Source organism: Falco peregrinus, chromosome 18 (genome assembly GCF_023634155.1).
Source record: "Falco peregrinus isolate bFalPer1 chromosome 18, bFalPer1.pri, whole genome shotgun sequence".
NCBI classification, from domain to species: domain Eukaryota; kingdom Metazoa; phylum Chordata; class Aves; order Falconiformes; family Falconidae; genus Falco; species Falco peregrinus.
In genome coordinates, this window is record NC_073738.1 from 5526305 (window position 1) to 5545410 (window position 19106).

Sequence of the window (19106 nt, forward strand, 5' to 3'; positions counted from 1 at the left end):
CAACTTCCTAGTAAAATGGTGTTTCCAGAGAGCTGTGGTCAGTAGGGAAAGGGGTCAGCAAGGGCGAGGCAGGCAGACGCTGGCTTTGCCCTGGCCCCGTGATGTCCGGGCTCGCGGGCAGTGCTGGTGCTGTTTGCACACCCCTGTGGGCTTTGGGTCAGGGGCATGAAGGATGTTCAGGTGCCCGCATCAGCCCACGTGGGTGGTGGGTGGTGGGGCAGGGTGGGAAGCTGTGATTTTTGGAGGGAGGTTTAATAGACAGCAGAGAGTTGCAGGCTCCTAAAATCCCCAGCCCTGGCAAGAGGACTTGTGCCTTGTCGAGGGGCCAAGCTGTGCCAGTGCCCAGCTGCTCTGCAGTGCCCAGTGGGACCAACAAGTCAAGGGGTTTCCCTGTGTCCCCTCCACAGAAGGTGTCCACTGTGTCCCGGGGCGGGGGGGGGGGGGCTGTCCCAACAAGGGGGGATGGGCTTAGCCAGCTCAGGTCCTAAGCTCAGGCCAGGCACGGTTCCAAGGGCTGGGGCCAGGCCCCAGGGGAAGGGGATTTAGTTAATTAAATACAAGAAAACAAAACAAAAAAAAAGAACGAACCTATCAAGCCCACTGACATGGATCTGGTTTTCATTTTGAAGGAACTTTTTGTTACTCATTTGTCATCAGCCTAATTCCTCCAAATCCAGAACACTTGGTGTGATGTGATGGCCTTTCCTTCACAGCCAGCAGAAATACTCTGTTTCTCTGGGAAAATGAGGTTATGTCGGGAAGGGGGTCACTTTAGCAAGAAGCAGCTGCAGATGGACCTTGTCTGCCCCCAAAGTGAACGCTTTCCCCCCTGCGCTCGCCCTCGTGCCCTGTGGCGGTGGCCAGGGCGCTGCCGAGGGCATTCACCGCATGATGCCAGCATGGGGAGGGGATGTCCTGCCAAGCACCGTGGTCCACTTGAGCTGGATCCCCCTGTGCGAAGCTGGGAGGGGACTGGGACCCTGCAGGGATGGAGCTGCCTCCTGTCCACCCTGTCCACCCCAGCCTTTCTCCTCCTTTCTCTTTTTTCTGCCTTCCCCTTGATTCTCCTCCACCTCCTCCCTCCTGTCCCAGCCCCTTCCCCTTCCCTCCCAGCACGGCCGGGCGCCAAAGGGACTATGCATCCCACAGCAGCCCTCGCTCCCGATCCTTTCCGCAAGCCCAGGAGCTGCCGAAGGGAAAGCAAAATGCTCCGGTCTTATCTGCAAGGGGAGGCAGGCTCGGTGGGCAGGGTTTGCGTGAAGGCTGCTGGCTTATAAGCAGCCGGCAGCGGAGGCAAAGCTATCTCGCAAGGCACCGAACGGGCCCCCCCTCCGTGCGCTGCTCCCGCCGCGATGCCCCCGGCGCTGGGGCTGCTGCTGGGGCTGAGCCTGGTGGGTGCCCTTCAGCCGGGGCTCGAGCCCCCCCAGCATGACCCCACCGAGGAAGGGGCTGCCCTCTTTGCCAGCGCCTACAACAGCACCGCTGAGCTCGTCCTCTTCAACAGCGTCTCGGCCAGCTGGAATTACTACACCAACCTGACAACTGAAAACGCAGCTCTGCAGGTGGGTGGTGGGACGGGGGTGATGCTACCGCGGGGGTGTCCCCAGCACTGGGGGGGGCTGGTGCATGAAGGGGCACCTGGCATGGTCCCCTTCCTCCTCGCGGGCTCCTGTCTTGGCACCCCAGGATGGCAAACCAGGGCTTGGGCTTGTAGCCCAGGAACTGTGGGGTTTTGCCCCAAATTGACCCTTGGAGAGCCTCTGCCCCAGAGTGACAGCCTTGGTCCCGGAGCAGAGTCTGGGTTATTTTCAGAGGTGGTCACCTCCTCCCAGCACCTTCCACTTTCCTTCCCCCCCTCCCTGAACCAGACCACTGTCCTGTTCCTGTCCCTGTCCGGTGCCATCACGTCCCAGCGCTGTGCCATGCCGGCGCCCCACCATGTCCCAGTGCTGGGTTTGGGGCACACACCAGCAGCCCAAAGTGTGCATGAGCAATGGGGTGGCACTGGGACTGCCACCCCTCATCCCCATGTCCCCAATCCACAGGGGCGAAGCCAGATTTGGGAAAGCACTCCAGGCTACAGGGAATTAGACATCAGCCCAGCTGCGTGCGGGCATAGTCCAGCAGGGAGCAATGCTCGTGCATCCCACAGGCATGTGTGTGTTTTTCCAGGGCTTTAGGTTGGATTTAGCAGGGCAGGGAGCCCTGGCAGCCCCAGGGCTGCTCTTGGGTGGGGGGGGCAGCAGCACAGCCCCTGCCTGACGCAGGCTGGGGAACCGCGGTGCCTGGGCAGGCTGTGGAGGTTTCGCTGGCTCCTGCTGTGCCCAGCACCTGCTGGCTGCCCTGGCATGGGGGGCATGGCCCCGGCACTGTGTGCAGCTTGGGGAGATACCTCCCACCCCCTATAGCCAGTGGTGCACAGGGGTTGGGGCAGCCCCTACACCACCATGGCCCATCTGGGGACCTCAGTATCACCCCCGTGCCCCAAGGGCTGCCACACAGCCCTGAACCCCTCCGGATCCCCCCAGGGACTGGGGCACAGTGTGCCCTGCACCAGGAAAGAAATGTGTCTTTCTGCACAGGGCTGGCTGCTACCAAGCTGGCAGGGCACCCGAGAGCACCCCAGTGCCCCTGCAGCCTTTTCTTGGCAAGCTGATGTGATAGCTGGGCAGGTGCCCAGCATCTGCCGCAGATGTTGGGGTGGGGACCTTGGGGCAGAGCAGGTCCCATCTATGCCAAGTCCAAGGTTAGGGTCAGGAAAGCCCCTTGCATGGACTTGCCAGGCCAGCTTTCACCCTTTCCTATGTTAATAAATGCCCAAAGGTCACAAACAGGAGCTCCCTACCATGCCAAGGCTCCCAACCAGCCCAGGAAGAGGTGGGGATGTGGCCCCTGAGATCAGCCCATGGGGCAGCAGGGAGAGCAGGGAGATGTGAGGTGGGATGAGGAGGCACTGAGTACTAAAGGGTTAACAGCTGCCAGCAGGAGCTGACAGGGTGCATTTGCGGGGGTCTGGGGAAACTTTGGGCCAGGCAAACCCCACACATGCCTATAAGGCAAGAGGGGCTGAGCCAGGCCACCATGGTGTGGGCAGCTCCAGGACCTGCCTCAAAAGGTGGCCCCAGGACAAAGTGGCAGGGGGTGACATGGGGGGCAGGAGACCGACAGCAGGGCAGCAGCCCCCAGCGACGCAGGGTGCTGGAAGGTCGGACAGGGACCTCAGCTGCGGGAGAGGGAGATGCACCATCTCCTGCAAATTGCGGGCCAGGCAAGATGCTGGTGGTGGTGTTGGGGATTCAGGGGCTGCCCACAGGTACGGAACTTCTTCCTGTGCCTGGGGCAGAGCAGCCCCAGCATCTTGGGCTGCATCCTGCACCGCTGAATCTTCACTCTGCAACCATGAGCAGGGAGGGACTGGGGCGGGAGGCTTCAGTAGGGAGACTTGGGAGATCCAGGGGCCTCTGAGCCCTGCCAAGGGGCACACACACACACACCCAGGAGGGAGCTTCTGGTTGTGGGGGTGAAGGGCCAGGGCTGGTGGGCATGGCTGTGGGGAGGGGGTCTCGGGCAGTGCCACTGGCCTCAGCTCGCTCTGCCAGAGCTGTCAGGAGAGTTTAGGGTATGATTTGCCTGACCAAACACAGGCTCCTGTTCAAGAAGATGAAACACAGCTGGACTCTGCTTCCTACAGCTCCCCTGGCTCTGCAGTGGTGTCTGGGAAGGGGTAAAGATACCCTTCATTCAGTGATGCAAAAGCATCTTGCTCCAGTGCAGGGCGCCCCTGGGGCTGGTGCATCCTGGCACAGTGAGGGGTCAGGGCCAGGTGGTACCCGGAGTGATGCTATGGGCAGTGGGACATCTGAGGGGTTGCCCAGCGGTGGGCAGCCAGGGTACCCGGCACTGTCATCATCGCCACCCCTGTGTCCCATGGCTGCGTGGGTGTCCAACCCTGCAGCACTGCAACTCCCTTCCCTCCCTGCTGCCAGCCAAGGGAATGCGAAGATTAAAATAAAACAAACCAGGCTTCTTGGAGCCAGGCTGAAAATGCCACGAATAACAGCTAATGAGCTCCATAAATCACCCCCGGACAGCACATGGACAGCTAACAGGCACTCTGCACCTTCTCCATCCTGCGCATCACCCAGGTCAGGATACTCTTGAAAGATCAGTGTTTCCCAAAAATACAGCTGACACTGGCCAGGCTGGGATGCAACTATCCGAAATACACCCCGTCCCAAAATCACGGCCGCTGGCCTCAGCTCCAGCTGCCTAAATAACCCCCCATGGTGCAGGCAGCTCCCTGCCGTCCCACAGCCCTGGGAAGGGAGGTCGGGGCTGGCAGGAGATGGGTGACAGTGACAGACCCAGAACAGGGGGCTCAGTGCAAAAATCCTCTCTGCAGGATGAAACACAGCGACGGCACTTACAGGGCACAGGCTGCAGGCAGCCAAAGCAGGAACGTACAGATCTAGCAAGAAGGTATAGGAAGGAGAAAAGTGAATGTGGCATTTTTGTGTTTTTCCTTTGGGCTTCTGCAAAGGTGTGAAGCAGCAGGAATAGGAAAAAAACGAAGCCAGTTCTCAGAGCTCCTTCTGAAACTGGGGTCTGGCAGCTGCCAGCACCAGCTGGGACTACGCAGACACCCTGCCCACATGGTATGGACACCCCTGTCCCAGCACCCCCACCCCATCCGAGCAATGACACCCCAGAGCCACCTCCAAAATATCCTCAAAGGCCACCTTAGCGAGTACTCACCAGGACTGCCACAGGCGAGCGGGGGCTGCAGATGTTGCCGCATCAGCTGGAAGCTGATGTCTCTATCTATGAATGTCATGGGCTGGGGACAGGCCTGCCTGCCACCTTGTGTTCCATTCCCTCTGGCTTCCACAAACCCTCGTGGCTCTGAATCCAGCCCCCAAACCATCACCTGGTGGTGGCATGTCCCAGGGCTGGTCCTGAGCCTCTATGTCCCCTCTCACTGGGCAGGTCAACGCATCGCTGGAGGAGCAAAACTTCATGGAGCTGTGGGGGAAGAAAGCCAAGGACCTCTTTGGCAGCATCTGGAGCAACTTCAGTGATCCACAGCTGAAGAAAATTATCAGTTCCATCCAGACCCTGGGACCCTCCAACTTGCCCCTGGAGAAGAGAGAGCAGGTAGGTGAGGTGCCAGCGAAGTGCTGGACATTGCTGGGGTGCTGTGAAACCCCGTAGAGGGCCTTTGCCCAAGCCCCCAAACTCCGTTGCTGGCCCATGGCCCCTCTATTGTGTTTCAGAGGGTCTCCCTGGCACAGTGACGGAGGGGGGAGATGGGGGTGCTGTCTCGGGGGGATCTGGGGTGCCTGCTGGCTCCGTTATCAGCCCTAACCTCACCTCAGAGCTATCCCAGTGGGAACTGGAGATTTCCTGCTTACACAGAACAGCCTTGGGCGTCACCTGGAGACCAGCCAGGCTGTGCCCATGGCCAGGGGCCAGCTGGCTCAACCCCCTGCTCCCCAGGGCTCCTCGGGGATGCCGCCCACGGAAAGGGAGGGCTGCTGCAGCCACCTGGCTCCTGAGCCCTCCCTGCCAGCCCAGAAGTCCTGTGCCTCGGTGGCACAGGTCCATGCTAGGCTCATCAGGACATCCTGAGCCTTCCCCACCACAGCCCTGAGCTTCCAGGGAGTTTACCTAAATGCGACATGATTTTGATTTCTGTGTGTGAAAATGTTGCCCAGGCTGCGGCTGGCAGCCACTTGCCTGTGCCCAAGCGCAGGGACGCTGGCACTGCCACCCCCTCCAGCCTGGCCCACGGCTGCCTGACAGCCCTCCCCACTGAAAGCCTGAAAAAGCCCGGAGGTACAATCCTTCCCAGAGAAGTGCTGGCCCCAATTCCTTCCAGGAAACGCGTCCCTGTCCTCTCCCAGACACAAGACAGCATCATGTCTCCTCGCTGTGCATCAGCCATGTGTCTCCTGTCCCCAGGCAGCTCCGTCCCAAAGCCTGGCCGGAGCAGAGGGATGGGAGCAAAGGGAAGGACGGAGCAGAGGAATTTCCTTCCCTGGGAATGGGCTCCCTGGGCAGCTTCCAGGAAACCTCCTGTTGCTATTGTTTGCTGTTGTTGAAGTTCACAGAAACAAACCCCCCTCCTCCTCCTGCTTTTCTTCTTACTCTTTTTTTTACCCGCTTAGATAAACAGGCTGCGCCACAGCCCAGCTGACAAAGAGCTTTATAAATAGCCCTGCCCCGGGACACCACAAGTGCTCGTGCAGCGTTCGAGGGGGGTTCGGCGAGCGGCTGTGCGGGGTTGTCTGTCCCAAAGAACCTCCCTGCTCCCACCATGTGATGGGGGCAAAAACTCTGGGTGATAACATGCTTATCTCGCCAAAAACGTGCTGTGTAAACACACCAATCCTCCTCCACATCCCTCCGGGGACACACACTCTGGAGCTGGGAAGCCTGTAGATCCCTCTTGAAGGGCCATTTCCATCCCATTCCAGCCCCAACATCTTTTCCTTCCCTACAGTACAACACCATCCTGAGTGACATGGACAAAATCTACTCCACAGCCAAGGTGTGCCTGGCCAACGGTACCTGCTGGGAGCTGGAGCCAGGTATGGTCCCCATCCCCCTGCCCCTGTGGGGTGCTGAGCATCCCATGGCCATGAGCTTGTCCATGTGTCGCCACATGGGGACACATAGATCGGGGTTGGCAGATCCCACCCATGTTCATTGGGATTGTCCTGGCCTGAAATTGGGTATTTGGGTCCAGTGCGATGGCGGGGGCACCTCTGCAGAGCCACTATGGGATGTGACCCCATCTCCTGCCCCTTTCTCATGTCCTACTTGTCCCCCTTCTCCCAGACATCTCAGACATCATGGCCTCCTCCCGCAGCTACAAGAAGCTGCTCTACGCCTGGGAGGGCTGGCACAACGCCGCAGGCAACCCACTGCGTGCCAAGTATGAGGAATTCGTGAAGCTGAGCAACGAGGCCTATCAACCGGATGGTATGAGCAGGATGGGGGGATGCAGGGGGTGGGCAGGGATCCAGGGTGGGAATTGGGGCCGGGGCAATGGGGTGCCCTGTGGCTCTCCCCATCCCACATGCAACCAGGCACCCAGCTTCCATTTCCCCACTTTGGGGAAGGGACAAAAATCCTACTGCAGTTCACCTGGTACCAGATCTTGGGCTTGGGGAGGGGGCAGGCAGCCCCTGGGGGCCAGAGCCAGAGGTTACCACTGCCTCCCTGGCAGGATTTGAGGACACAGGCAGCTACTGGCGCTCCTGGTACGACTCAGTCTCCTTCGAGGATGACCTGGAGCATCTCTACCACCAGCTGGAGCCACTCTACCTCAACCTGCACGCCTTTGTCCGGAGGAAGCTGTACGATCGCTATGGCCCCAAATACATCAACCTGAAGGGTCCCATCCCTGCTCACCTCCTGGGTAAGAGGAGGGACCTGCCCCAGCCTGTACCCAGGGGTGCTGGTGGGTCCAGAGGGGCACACAAGGGGCCATAGTGGGGCAGGGAGGTCCCAGTTATCACTGTGTTTCTCTTCTTCCTGACCTACCACCAGTTCTGCTCCAGCTGTTTTCTCTTCTCAGGCAACATGTGGGCTCAGCAGTGGAACAACATCTATGACCTGATGGTCCCCTACCCTGAGAAGCCCAACCTCGATGTCACGAGCACCATGGTGCAGCAGGTGATGGGCTGAGGGATTCGTTGGTGGCATCAGGGGGACAAAAATGTGGGGTGTTGGGAGAGCATCAGAGGCAATTCCCAGGGCAGGGGCAGCCCCCTCCTCAGCCATAACCCACTGCCTGCTGCCCACCAGGGCTGGAATGCCACCCACATGTTCCGGGTATCGGAGGACTTCTTCACCTCCCTGGGACTGCTGGAGATGCCCCCTGAATTTTGGGAGAAGTCCATGCTGGAGAAGCCAATGGATGGGCGGGAGGTGGTATGTCATGCCTCAGCCTGGGACTTCTACAACCGCAAGGACTTCAGGTGTGTGGGGGTCATGTGGGGCCTGGGTCTACAGGGTAACACTCTCCTCCATCCCCCTTGGTGCTCATCATTTGGGGTACCCTCACCCTGGCCGTGCAGTCCACTCTGTCACCTTCGGGGGTAAGGTCTTGGGGCACCACGCTGCCCTGCCTTCACCTCCACTGGGTTTTCCCCCTGTGCTATGGGGTGCTGCCACCCCCCCAGGGATTGTGGAGGGTCTGTCCCATTGAGGGGGTGCACAAGCAGCTAGGGTCCCTCAGTCAGCTCAGGCAATGCTCTGTTTTTGCCCGGCAGGATCAAGCAATGCACAATGGTGACCATGGAGCAGCTGTTCACGGTGCACCACGAGATGGGCCACGTCCAATACTACCTGCAGTACAAGGACCAGCCCGTCTCCTTCCGCAGTGGGGCCAACCCTGGCTTCCATGAGGCCATCGGCGATGTCCTCTCCCTGTCTGTCTCCACCCCCAGCCACCTCAAGAAGATTGGTCTCCTCAGCAGTGCCACCGAGGACAAAGGTATGGCAGCCCCCCTGGGGAGCTGGGTGTCCTGGAGGGCATGGGCACTGGAAGGGTTTGGGACATGCCAGGGTGGGCTGCAGTCTGGCAATGCAGCCCTGAGCAGGCAAGACTCCACGGCTGATGTGACCCTTTCAGCCACGTTCAGTTCCATGCACAACCCCTTCTTGGCTCCATGGGTCCACGTAGGACCCTTCATGGCTCCATCCTCTTCACCTCTGCGGGCAGCAGAGATGCTCCCTGCAGCTCATCTGTGCACTTCCCTTCTCCATCAGAGGTCCAAACCTGAAAACAGCATCTTCATGCTTGATCGGCTTTGACCTTTCCAGCGTTCCCTCCTCCCTCGCCAAGAAACTTCCATGCCAGGAGCTCGCGGTGTAGCTCTGCGGAGGTGGCACTGAGCACTTACATGCACAGTCACGAGGACAGCCAGTGGGTGACGTGTCTGCCTGCCAGCCGGCACAGCAGAGGAGGACTTGTCGCCGCAGGGCACTGCCCAGCTTGGCAAGAGTCTTTCCCCCCACCCAACATCTCTCAGCCAACACGTCAAAGCAGACGGCAGCGGAGGAAACCAAGCGTTCGCAGGCTCCTGCCGCAGGCAGCTGCTTTGCGGAGGAGGGACAGTCCCGGGATCCTCCTGGCTTGTCATTAAATACGTTTCATGACGGGGAAGCCATTGCAGCCGCCAAGAGCGTTGGGCCAATGCTGCATAAACACCACGGAGCAGATGGTCCCTGCCTCAAGGCATCGCTGCCGACTAACCGGCCCTGGCAACCCCACACCACAGCGATGGCAGCCAATAGCCCCTCAGGGCAGCGCTGCCACCCCTCTCTGACCCCACAGCTTCAGCTGGGTCTCCAGCAAGTCCTTCTCCAACCTTTCTTCCCAGGGTTTCCTGGAGGCAATGGGGAAAGCAGATGTCACCATCCCCTGTGCTCCCGATGATATGGTGGTGACTGTCCTAGAGCTGACCCCTGTTCTGGGTCTGAACCCTGAGAGCCTCTGCAGTGGTGTGACAGCCCTGCAGATCAAAGCCCCTTCACCCCCAGGCCCCGGGGTGAGCATGTCAAGAGGGAACCATCAAAGTCACACTGAGAGCCAGGCTGAAGGCAAGGGGACACTGCGCTTGTCATTCCCATTGTCCCCACTCAGTAAAAAGGGACACGTGGTCCCAGGGAGGAGCTGTATCTGGAGAAACCTCCCGTGTCCCACACAGCCTTCTCTAGGGAGCAGAATACACATTGAACTGCTGTCCCCGTGTCTCACCCAGATCTGCTCACCCTCTTGCCCACAAACAGCCTAGTGGTGCCCAGCCAGGCTCCTTCCCAGCCTGGCTCAGGCTCTGTTCTATGCAGAGAGCAACATCAACTACCTGCTGAAGATGGCCTTGGAGAAGATCGCCTTCCTGCCCTTTGGCTACCTCATCGACCAGTGGCGCTGGAACGTGTTCAGCGGCCGCACGCCCCCCAACCGTTACAACTACGACTGGTGGTACCTGAGGTAAAGGGCAGTCACCAGGGGTGGACGGGGGTGTGGAAGCTGGGTCTGTGCAGGGAAGGAAGGAAGGAAGGAAGGAAGGAAGGAAGGAAGGAAGGAAAAAGTAACCATGGAGATAGCTGGAGAACAGTGGGTAGGTGGGCACGTGTGTGGGACAGACGAGTAGATGAATGGAGTGGGTAGGTAGGTGGATGGATGGAAGGAAGGAAGGAAGGAAGGAGATACATGGAAGCGTGCTCTTATTGTAACAATTTCTTCAGCGCTGTGCCTTCTCTTCCCATTCCTTGCCTTGATTCTTCTGACCCCTTATTTCCATGCTCATGCTCTTGTTCTCTGTTCTCTATAGAACCAAATACCAGGGTATTTGTGCTCCGATTTCAAGGAATGAAAGCAACTTTGACCCTGGAGCAAAGTACCACATCCCTGGGAACACCCCTTACATCAGGTAGAGGAGGTGCTGGCAAGGGGCCGGAGCCTGGGGCAGCAGGGGGACTGGGGGGCTCAGCTCGGTGGGCAGTGACTGGGATGCGTGGCTCCTGCTCAAGTCACAGAGACTATCCAGTGCTTGGGACCACAAATGGTGGGGAGCTGACATGTGGCTGGGTGTCTTCCCCCACACCCTGGGACTTGTCTGCTTCCCTTGGTCCCCAGCGCTCACCTTCAGGGGCTTTCTCGGCAGGTACTTTGTGAGCTTCGTCCTTCAGTTCCAGTTTCACAAGGCCCTGTGTCAGGCAGCCAAGCACAATGGTTCCCTGCACACCTGTGACATCTACATGTCCAAAGAGGCTGGAGACAAACTCAGGTGGGGACAGAGGAGGGTCGGGACAATCGCCACGGGCAGATGTGTGCGTGGAAGCTGATGGTGTGCAAAGGAAGGAAAGAAGAAAGGAAGGAAGGAAAAGTGGCTATGGAGATGGCTGGAGGAATAGCTTTGCAGATGGATGGATGGATGGATGGAAATACATGGAAGCACTGGGGTGGGGTGAGTGGTCCTCACCAGAGTACTGCTATTGTCCCTGTCATGAGCTCCCACCCAGACAAGAGGTTACTAAAGCACTTTTGGTTCCTATTGACTCCCTGGGTGTTAAAAAATGCATGGATATCTGATGGGGAGCCCTCAGTCCCCATATGCAGGGCAGGTGGGGGCTTCAGAGGCAGTTCCCAGGTTCATGTCCCACTCAGGAATAGCACCTTCAACTCTTGCAATGCTGAGATACCATCACTGCTTTTCTGCCATCCATCCCCTGGCCTCATGCTGGCTCTCGCTGTCCTGCTCCTCTGCAGGGAAGTGTTGAAAGCTGGGTCTTCCAAGCCGTGGCAGGAAATCCTGTTCAACCTCACCGGCACGGATAAGATGGATGCTGGGGCGCTCCTGGAGTACTTCAGCCCTGTCACTGAGTGGCTTCAGGAGCAGAACAACAAGACCAATGAGGTGCTGGGCTGGCCTGAGTTTGACTGGCGTCCCCCTATCCCTGAAGGCTACCCTGAAGGCATTGGTAAGGCTGTGGCTCCATCCTGGGTCTGGCGAGGGGCAGGAAGGTCTTCCAAGGGATGTCACTAACCCTCAGGCAGGACAGTGCTGAGGGAGGGCTCTGCTGTGTGTAGGGGAGGTCCCCATGCCTGGAAAAATAACCAGCCCCACGTGGAGTCCCACAGGGTGTTGCTTCCCAAGAAGAAAGTGCCATTAGCCAACCCTTTGGAGTACCATTTTCTGAAGCTGTGACCCTGCTGCTGTGGTAATGCCATCAGTCATGGTGACAGGTCATCTCTTTCCAGCTGCATCCTTTCTTCTCACATGGGAGGGTCTAGGGCATGCAGCTTGTCTTGTCATCCCATCCTCTGTCCAATGGGACACCCCAGCAGTGTCCCTCTGCCCCCATTTCTTGGCTCAACCTGTTCCCAGGTTGTGGCATCCTTCAATGGACCTGCAGTTCTGGGAGAAGCTCAGCTATGGCTTCACCACGGGGTGATGGTCTTGCAAAGAGAAGGGCTCTCCTGACCTTTCCCCCCTCTTCCCCCATTTATCTCCTCCTCTAGACAAAATAGCAGATGAAGCACAAGCAAAAGAGTTCTTGTCTGAGTACAACAGCACGGCGGAGGCAGTGTGGAACGCCTACACCGAGGCATCCTGGGCCTACAACACCAACATCACCAACCACAACAAGGAGATTATGGTATGGCAATGACCCGGGCTGGGCCGGGAGAGGCAACCTCCAAGGCAGGCAGCTGGTGCCCAGGGTGCGTTCCAAATGAGTCCTGGAAACCAGGGCAGCCTCTGCCCCTAGCCAAGGGGTAACGTTCTCACCCGGGAGGTGTCTTTTTTGTGAAAACCCTCGTCACGCTGTGAGGTGCCCACAAAGGCAGCCGTGGTGGGGTTGCCAGTTACAGCATGCCACGTGGTGCTTCTAGTGATGGCCAGTGTCTCGGGCATCTCCCTGAAGGCATCTCCTCTTCTGTCCCCTCCCGCCCTTGCAGCTGGATAAGAACTTAGCCATGTCCAAGCACACCCTTGAGTACGCCATGAGGGCCAGGCAGTTCGACCCCTCTGATTTCCAGGACCAAAGTGTCACGCGCATCCTCAAGAAGCTGAGTGTCATTGAGAGGGCAGCCCTGCCTGAGAACGAGCTGAAGGAGGTAAGCTGCAAGGAGGCAGCCAGGACGGGTGTCCTTTGCCACTACCCTGTGTGGAGACATGGGCTTCTCCCGACTTTTAGGAAATGCCACCGGGCAGCCACCCCCTGCCTTTGAGGTGATAGTTTTGTACCTTCTACACAAAGCCAGGATGCTTGCCTCCAGGGTTTCCCATCCAAAGGTTGCCTATCCCAGGCTGCAGTGGGGCTTGGCTGCTTGGGTGACAATGGCACATTGCTTGTTGACCTCAGTCCCTCTTGTATTGATTCCACTTCACCTCCATTTGAGGTCACATTTGGCCTTGGAAGGGACCAGAGGAAAACACCTAAGAACATCTCAATGGGCTGTGACTTTCTCCAAGAGCAGGAGCAAGGATAACCAGCTTACACGATCTAATTTTCTTTGCAGTATAACGCCCTCCTCTCAGATATGGAGACCACATACAGTGTAGCCAAGGTCTGCAGAGAGAACAAAACCTGTCACCCACTGGATCCTGGTAAGGTCTAGCAGGGTATCCACTGCAGTCATCTGCAACAGGCCCAGAAAAGAGGGATTTTTTCAATAGGGTCACAAAGAAAGGTCATGAAGGGGCCTTCCCACCTTCTCTGTGATGGCCCCTGAGCAACAGGTTGGGTCTAGCACCATTGCCTCAGTCCAGCCCATCCAACAGCACCACTCTGGCTTCACTGCTCTCTCTCCAGACCTCACAGACATCATGGCCACCTCACGGGACTATGATGAGCTCCTCTTTGCCTGGAAAGGCTGGCGGGATGCTTCTGGGAAGAAGATCAAGAACAACTACAAGCGATACGTGGAACTGAGCAACAAGGCAGCCATGCTCAATGGTCAGTGGCCCGCTCCCTCAGACCCAACATGGTCTTGCCCCCCTAAGAGCAGAGGACTGGGCTGATCATCCAGCTGAGGGTCAAAATCTTGAGGGTGTGGAGGTCCCACCAGCTCCCATGAGATCCATTCTCTGATAGATATGGAGGGACCTGGGTGTCTGAGCAGCAAGGCAGACTCTTGCCAAGAAGGATGGTGTCTGATGGCTTTTGCTCTTGCCCTACCACAGGCTACACAGACAATGGGGCCTTCTGGAGATCCCTGTATGAGACACCCACCTTCCAGGAAGATCTGGAGAGGTTGTACCTACAGCTGCAGCCCCTGTACCTCAACTTGCATGCCTACGTACGCCGAGCCCTGTACAAAAAGTATGGTGCAGAGCGTATAAACCTGAGGGGTCCCATCCCTGCTCATTTGCTAGGTAAGGGCTCTGCTTGAGCAGAGCTGTGTCTTCCACCAGGCATAGTTTGCTCCAAGTCAGGCCAAGAGTTGAGGCTGGCCTCTGTTCAGCTCTGGCTGAAGGGCCAAGGCCCCATGAGATGGATCTGCAGAGGCCAGCCTGCCCCAGGGAAGGACAATACCCTCAGCGTGACGACAGGCTCCTGCTGCATCAGCCTTGTGCGGGCAGGGCAGGGACCAGGCAGGGCGACCCACCCCACGCAGGAGTAGGGAGTAACTGGTTGCCTTTGCTCTCCTCTCCCTGTCTCCCTCTCGCCATGCATTGTCCTGCTGCACTTCCCAGGCAACATGTGGGCCCAGTCATGGTCCAACATTTTCGACCTGCTGATACCCTTCCCGGATGCCACCAAGGTGGATGCCACCCCAGCCATGAAACAACAGGTCAGTGCTTTTCCAGGCTGCTCTGGGGAAGCCCCTTGGGACCCAGTACCCTTTGGCCATTGCCACCACCTGTGTTGCCAAATGCTCTGGTGCTACCACAAGCCTTCATGCCTCATCCGTGTTCTCCCCTTACCTGAATACACCAAGGGCTGGATCCAGCTCCAGCTGCCCCCAAAAGATCTCCCCTGCCCAGAGGAATGAGGCTGTCCCTGCCTCTTATCCTTCCCACAGCCCTCGGCACCCCTAGCATCCCTCGTTGCCCCTCACCAGGTCCTCTGTCTGCTCTCTCCCCAGGGCTGGACACCCAAGAAGATGTTTGAAGAGTCAGACCGTTTCTTTACCTCTCTGGGCCTCATCCCCATGCCGCAGGAGTTCTGGGACAAGTCCATGATCGAGAAGCCAGCAGATGGGCGAGAGGTGGTGTGTCATGCCTCAGCCTGGGACTTCTACAACCGCAAGGACTTCAGGTGCCCCGTGGGGAGCAAGTGGTGGACCCAGCTGACATGCTGCTGGGGTAGATAGCAGTGTCCTTGTAGAATAAGGGCATGTGGCCTAATGCCACCACAGTGTCTCTTGCCCTGTGGCTGTGGCAGCCCCACTGTGGCATTGTCACTGGTACCCAGGATGCTGGCACTGCTGGCAGGAGCCCCTGTGGTGGATGGAGGGCAACTGATGCCTTCCCTGCCTTGCTATGGAGAACAGTCAGCAGGAGATGCAGAAAAAGAGAGACACCAGCCCCATGGAGTAGGATCAGCCCAGCCTGGCATCAGATGTGGGGTGGGGCACATGGAAAGGGAGGGCAAAGGGAAAAGTAGTGCAAAGGAACGTGATGGTTCCTGGAGTTTTTCACCCCAGCATTGCCCTCCCTTCTCCCCCCAATGCCCATGTCCTGCTCCAGGATCAAGCAGTGCACCGTGGTGAACATGGATGACCTAATCACGGTGCACCACGAGATGGGCCACGTCCAGTACTTCCTGCAGTACATGGACCAGCCCATCTCATTCCGTGATGGGGCCAACCCTGGCTTCCACGAGGCTGTTGGGGATGTCATGGCCTTGTCCGTCTCCACCCCCAAACACCTGCACAGCATCAATCTGCTGGACCAAGTCACAGAAAATAAAGGTGAGCACAACACCACAAAGGGTGTTTGCTGGGGACAGCTGGAAATGCAGAGGGTCAGGGTGGAAGGGCTCAGGGACATGCACGGTGGCTTTGCATGCATGGAGGGGACAGGACCTGGTGGGGACACCCTGCTCTTGGGCAGAATGACCCATACGGGGTGGGAGGGGTGAGGACAGTACTGCCTTGCTCACACCTTCACACCTTGGGCAGAAAGTGACATTAACTACCTGATGAACATGGCCCTGGACAAAATCGCCTTCCTGCCCTTTGGATACCTCATGGACCAGTGGCGCTGGAAGGTGTTTGATGGACAGATCAAGGAGGACGAGTACAACCAGGAGTGGTGGAACCTCAGGTGTGCTTGAATTCAGACCCCTCTTTGGTGCACAGGCCTTGGCCATCATCCCGCTGGGTGTTTTCTCCCTGTGGTCCAGTTGGCTGCAATGGGACACGATGGGATACGTAACCCCTCACGCTGTCCTCACATCCCACTGTGTCCTCTCCCACCGTCTCCACCCCACACTGAGCTAACTCTCCCTCTCCACCCAGGATGAAGTACCAGGGCTTGTGCCCACCAACACCAAGGTCTGAAGATGACTTTGATCCCGGAGCAAAGTTTCACATCCCTGCCAACGTCCCCTACATCAGGTGAGCAAGCAGGGCTGGGGCCAGAGGGACACCACCTGGACACAGAAGCAGGATTTCCAGTTCAGATGCCAGTGATGGCACCTGTTTTCATGGCTGGTGGGATACTTGGTGGCATCATCCTGAGGGTGCTGGGCAGCTCTGTGGACCCTGAAAGAGCTTCAAAGGAGAAGGCTGGAGTTGGGGGAATTTCTCCCTACCCAAGGAAGATGGGCTTACCCATCCAGGCAACCATAAAACACATGTTAAAGGAGAAGTGGCATCAGCAGATTGGACTGAGCTGATGCAGGTGTAGCTCCAAAGCCAGTGATGCTCCTTCAGACCGGGAAGGTGCAACCAGGGGATGAGGGGGACCACATCCTCTCTTGCACAGCCACTAGTAGTGTCCATTCCCATGTCCTCACCCCTCTTCACCCACCCCCAGGTACTTTGTCAGCTTCGTCATCCAGTTCCAGTTCCACCAGGCACTCTGTGCAGCAGCTGGGCACACGGGTCCCCTGCACATGTGTGACATCTACCAGTCCAAGGAGGCTGGGAGGATCTTGGGGTAGGTGTGTGGGCAGGGCAGAGCCAAGACATTTATGTCCCTAAATACCTTAAAGCCAGCCCAGCAAGGCAAAAGGCAATGCAGGCCCTGGTCATCCTTCCCCTCCCTGCCCCAGCATGAGATGCTCTGGTCCCTGGGGTGGGGGCAGGGCGTACCCCGGGGCAGGGGCACCTTGGGCTGGGTGCTGGGGCTGTGATTGCAAAAGCAGCCACTAGATGGTAGCTGGGACCCTGGCAGGTGGAAGGCTCCCTCCTCCTCCTCCTCCTCCTCCTCCTCCTCCTCCTCTTCCTCCTCCTCCTCCTCCACAGCCCCTGTTCCTTAGGGAAAACAATCCCACAGCTTCAAAAAAAGCACCTGCAAAATTAACCCTTTCACCCAGGAACTGCTCTGCATCAGGCTGGATTCACTGGAGGGTTTTAATCCATGTCAGTCCCTCCCTTTCCCCCAAGCAAAACCTTCCCTGTGCCATGGGCTGGCAGCCCTGCAGTGCTGGGGCCACAGACAGCCCAGGGCTGCTGATAACAAAAGCCCCAAGCCCTGGGGAAAAGGGAAGGGCTGGTGGCCGAGAGGGCGATGGGAAGCCCACTGGACCCAATTTCTCCTGCCACAGGGAAGCCCTGAAGCTGGGTTTCAGCAAGCCGTGGCCCGAAGCCATGGAGCTCATCACGGGGCAGCCCAACATGTCAGCTGACGCCCTGATGAGCTACTTTGAGCCGCTCATGACATGGTTGGTGAATGAGAACAAGAAGAACGGAGAGGTCCTGGGCTGGCCCGAATATGGCTGGACTCCTTACACAGGTACGCAGGGCTCAGCCAAGCACAGCAGGTCCACCATGGGGCAGAACTCAGCCCTCACCAGGGCCAGGATGGGGCAAGGAGAAGAGAAGGAGCTGTCTTGGTGCCCCTTGGCCACCCTAAAAACCACAGGCTGTTTGGCTGCTTCCTGATTTCCCATGGAGCTAAGTCTAAAGGGCACAGGGCATCCAAGACACCAGCAAAGGGAGAGCTGGTGACCCAACACACCCCAGCCCAGAGCCACCAGCACCAACCACGTCCCCCATTTCTCCCTTTTCCAGCTACTCCAGCCCAAGCCAGCTCTGACCACCAAACTGATTTCCTGGGCATGTCCCTGACCAGCAATCAAGCCACAGCAGGTGCCTGGGTCCTGCTTGCCCTGGCACTTGCCTTCCTGATCACCACCATCTTCTTGGGTGTCAAGTTCTTCTCAGCCAGGAGAAAGACCTTCAAATCCAGCTCAGAAATGGAACTGAAATAAGGCAGCCATCAGCAGGGCAGCATGGACAGGGTGCAAGTGTGGGCATTTGGCCAGGCTGGCATCTATGCAGGGGCACATTTGCCGGTGAAGCCATGGGTTTTCACAGCTCGGGACTCCTCTCTCCTATCAGGTCAGATGTTTTTTTCCACTATGCAAGAACCAAAGCAGAAAAGAGCTATTTATTTATCAATGTCTGCATCAGGGGAAAGAGAAATTCAGGCACCAGCAGGCATGGAGTCGTCACGAGCTGCCCCTGCACCCGAGTCTGGGAGCCAGTCCAGCCTGGGCACCCATCAGTCATCTCCAGCCTGTAGGCAAAGCCACAGAGACTTTGAGTGACAGAGGGTAGTTTGGGGAGGGACAACAGAGCACATTCCCACCCCAGGTTTGCCTGCTGCCAGGCTGTTCACTTGCATGGATGAAAAATAAACCCATGTCTTGTCACCTTCACAGCAGCAGCTCAGCTCCTTCTTGCAGGTGGGCTGGGATCTCAGTGGGACAAGGGCTCTCAAGCAGGAGACCTGCCACCCCAACCCAGTGCAAACACAAATCCCTGGGGACCAGCCTGGCTTTGGGGCAAGCCCACCTGCAGCACCCCCCTGCCCCCCTCCCCATCACGAAAGCTCAGCATCCCCTTGCAGCATCTCCATCCTTCCCTAAACCGTGGCTCCCACTGCAGCTGACAGCCCATGGGTTCACCGTGGAGCACATGCCTAAGGAAGGGGCTGGAAAGCCCAAACATCCAGACCTGAACTGCTCACAGGGTTGGGGTGTTACCAAGCCCAAGCTGGGACAGGGCTGGAGCTCACGACTGCTGTGGCTCCAGCACGGGTACAACATGCCTTTATGTAAGAGCCTGGGGGCGGGGTTGGGGCTCCAAGGTCAGAGATCACCTCCTGCCCTCCAGCTCCTGATTATCTTGAGATCAGCCATGCCTGAGGTATCCACCCCCCTCCCCTGTCTTTCTTCTGCCTCTGTAAATAAAACTTCGTATTTGTTCTGCAGTGATTAGGTGCAAAACTAATCCCAGGCTGGGGATTATTGCGGCCTTAAAGAGCGTCGATCTGCTGCAGCCCAGAGCAGCAGGGGAAATGAGGGGATCTGAGATGATCCACCCGTCCCCCTCCCATCTGATGGCCTCTGCCCTCGGTCACGTCTTACATGGGGAAACTGAGGCCCGGGAGAGGCCCACTGCACCCGGG

The 19106-nt window shown here is 58.0% G+C and overlaps 1 protein-coding gene across 1 annotated transcript; it reads left to right on the plus strand.

Moving 5' to 3' along the window:
* Window positions 1-496: 496 nt before the first annotated feature.
* On the plus strand, window positions 497-18899 carry ACE (angiotensin I converting enzyme). The gene is made up of 25 exons (XM_005238804.3): window positions 497-1562; window positions 4987-5154; window positions 6503-6590; window positions 6841-6984; window positions 7232-7423; window positions 7583-7680; window positions 7813-7985; window positions 8280-8503; window positions 9859-10003; window positions 10347-10445; window positions 10680-10802; window positions 11285-11496; window positions 12038-12174; window positions 12476-12634; window positions 13040-13127; window positions 13333-13476; window positions 13704-13895; window positions 14217-14314; window positions 14609-14781; window positions 15213-15436; window positions 15647-15791; window positions 15986-16084; window positions 16506-16628; window positions 17239-17426; window positions 17705-18899. Exons 1-25 carry the CDS (start codon window positions 1353-1355, stop codon window positions 17902-17904), a joined length of 3846 nt encoding a protein of 1281 aa, XP_005238861.1. The 5' UTR covers window positions 497-1352; the 3' UTR covers window positions 17905-18899.
* Window positions 18900-19106: the final 207 nt, after the last annotated feature.

Bases quoted from the DNA above. Each gene is read 5' to 3' on its own strand.
- ACE (XM_005238804.3), top strand. From the start codon at position 1,353: ATGCCCCCGGCGCTGGGGCTGCTGCTGGGGCTGAGCCTGGTGGGTGCC. The intron at 7,424-7,582 runs GTAAGAGGAGGG...TTCTCTTCTCAG, and splicing joins CATCCCTGCTCACCTCCTGG to GCAACATGTGGGCTCAGCAG. The intron at 11,497-12,037 runs GTAAGGCTGTGG...CTCCTCCTCTAG, and splicing joins AGGCTACCCTGAAGGCATTG to ACAAAATAGCAGATGAAGCA.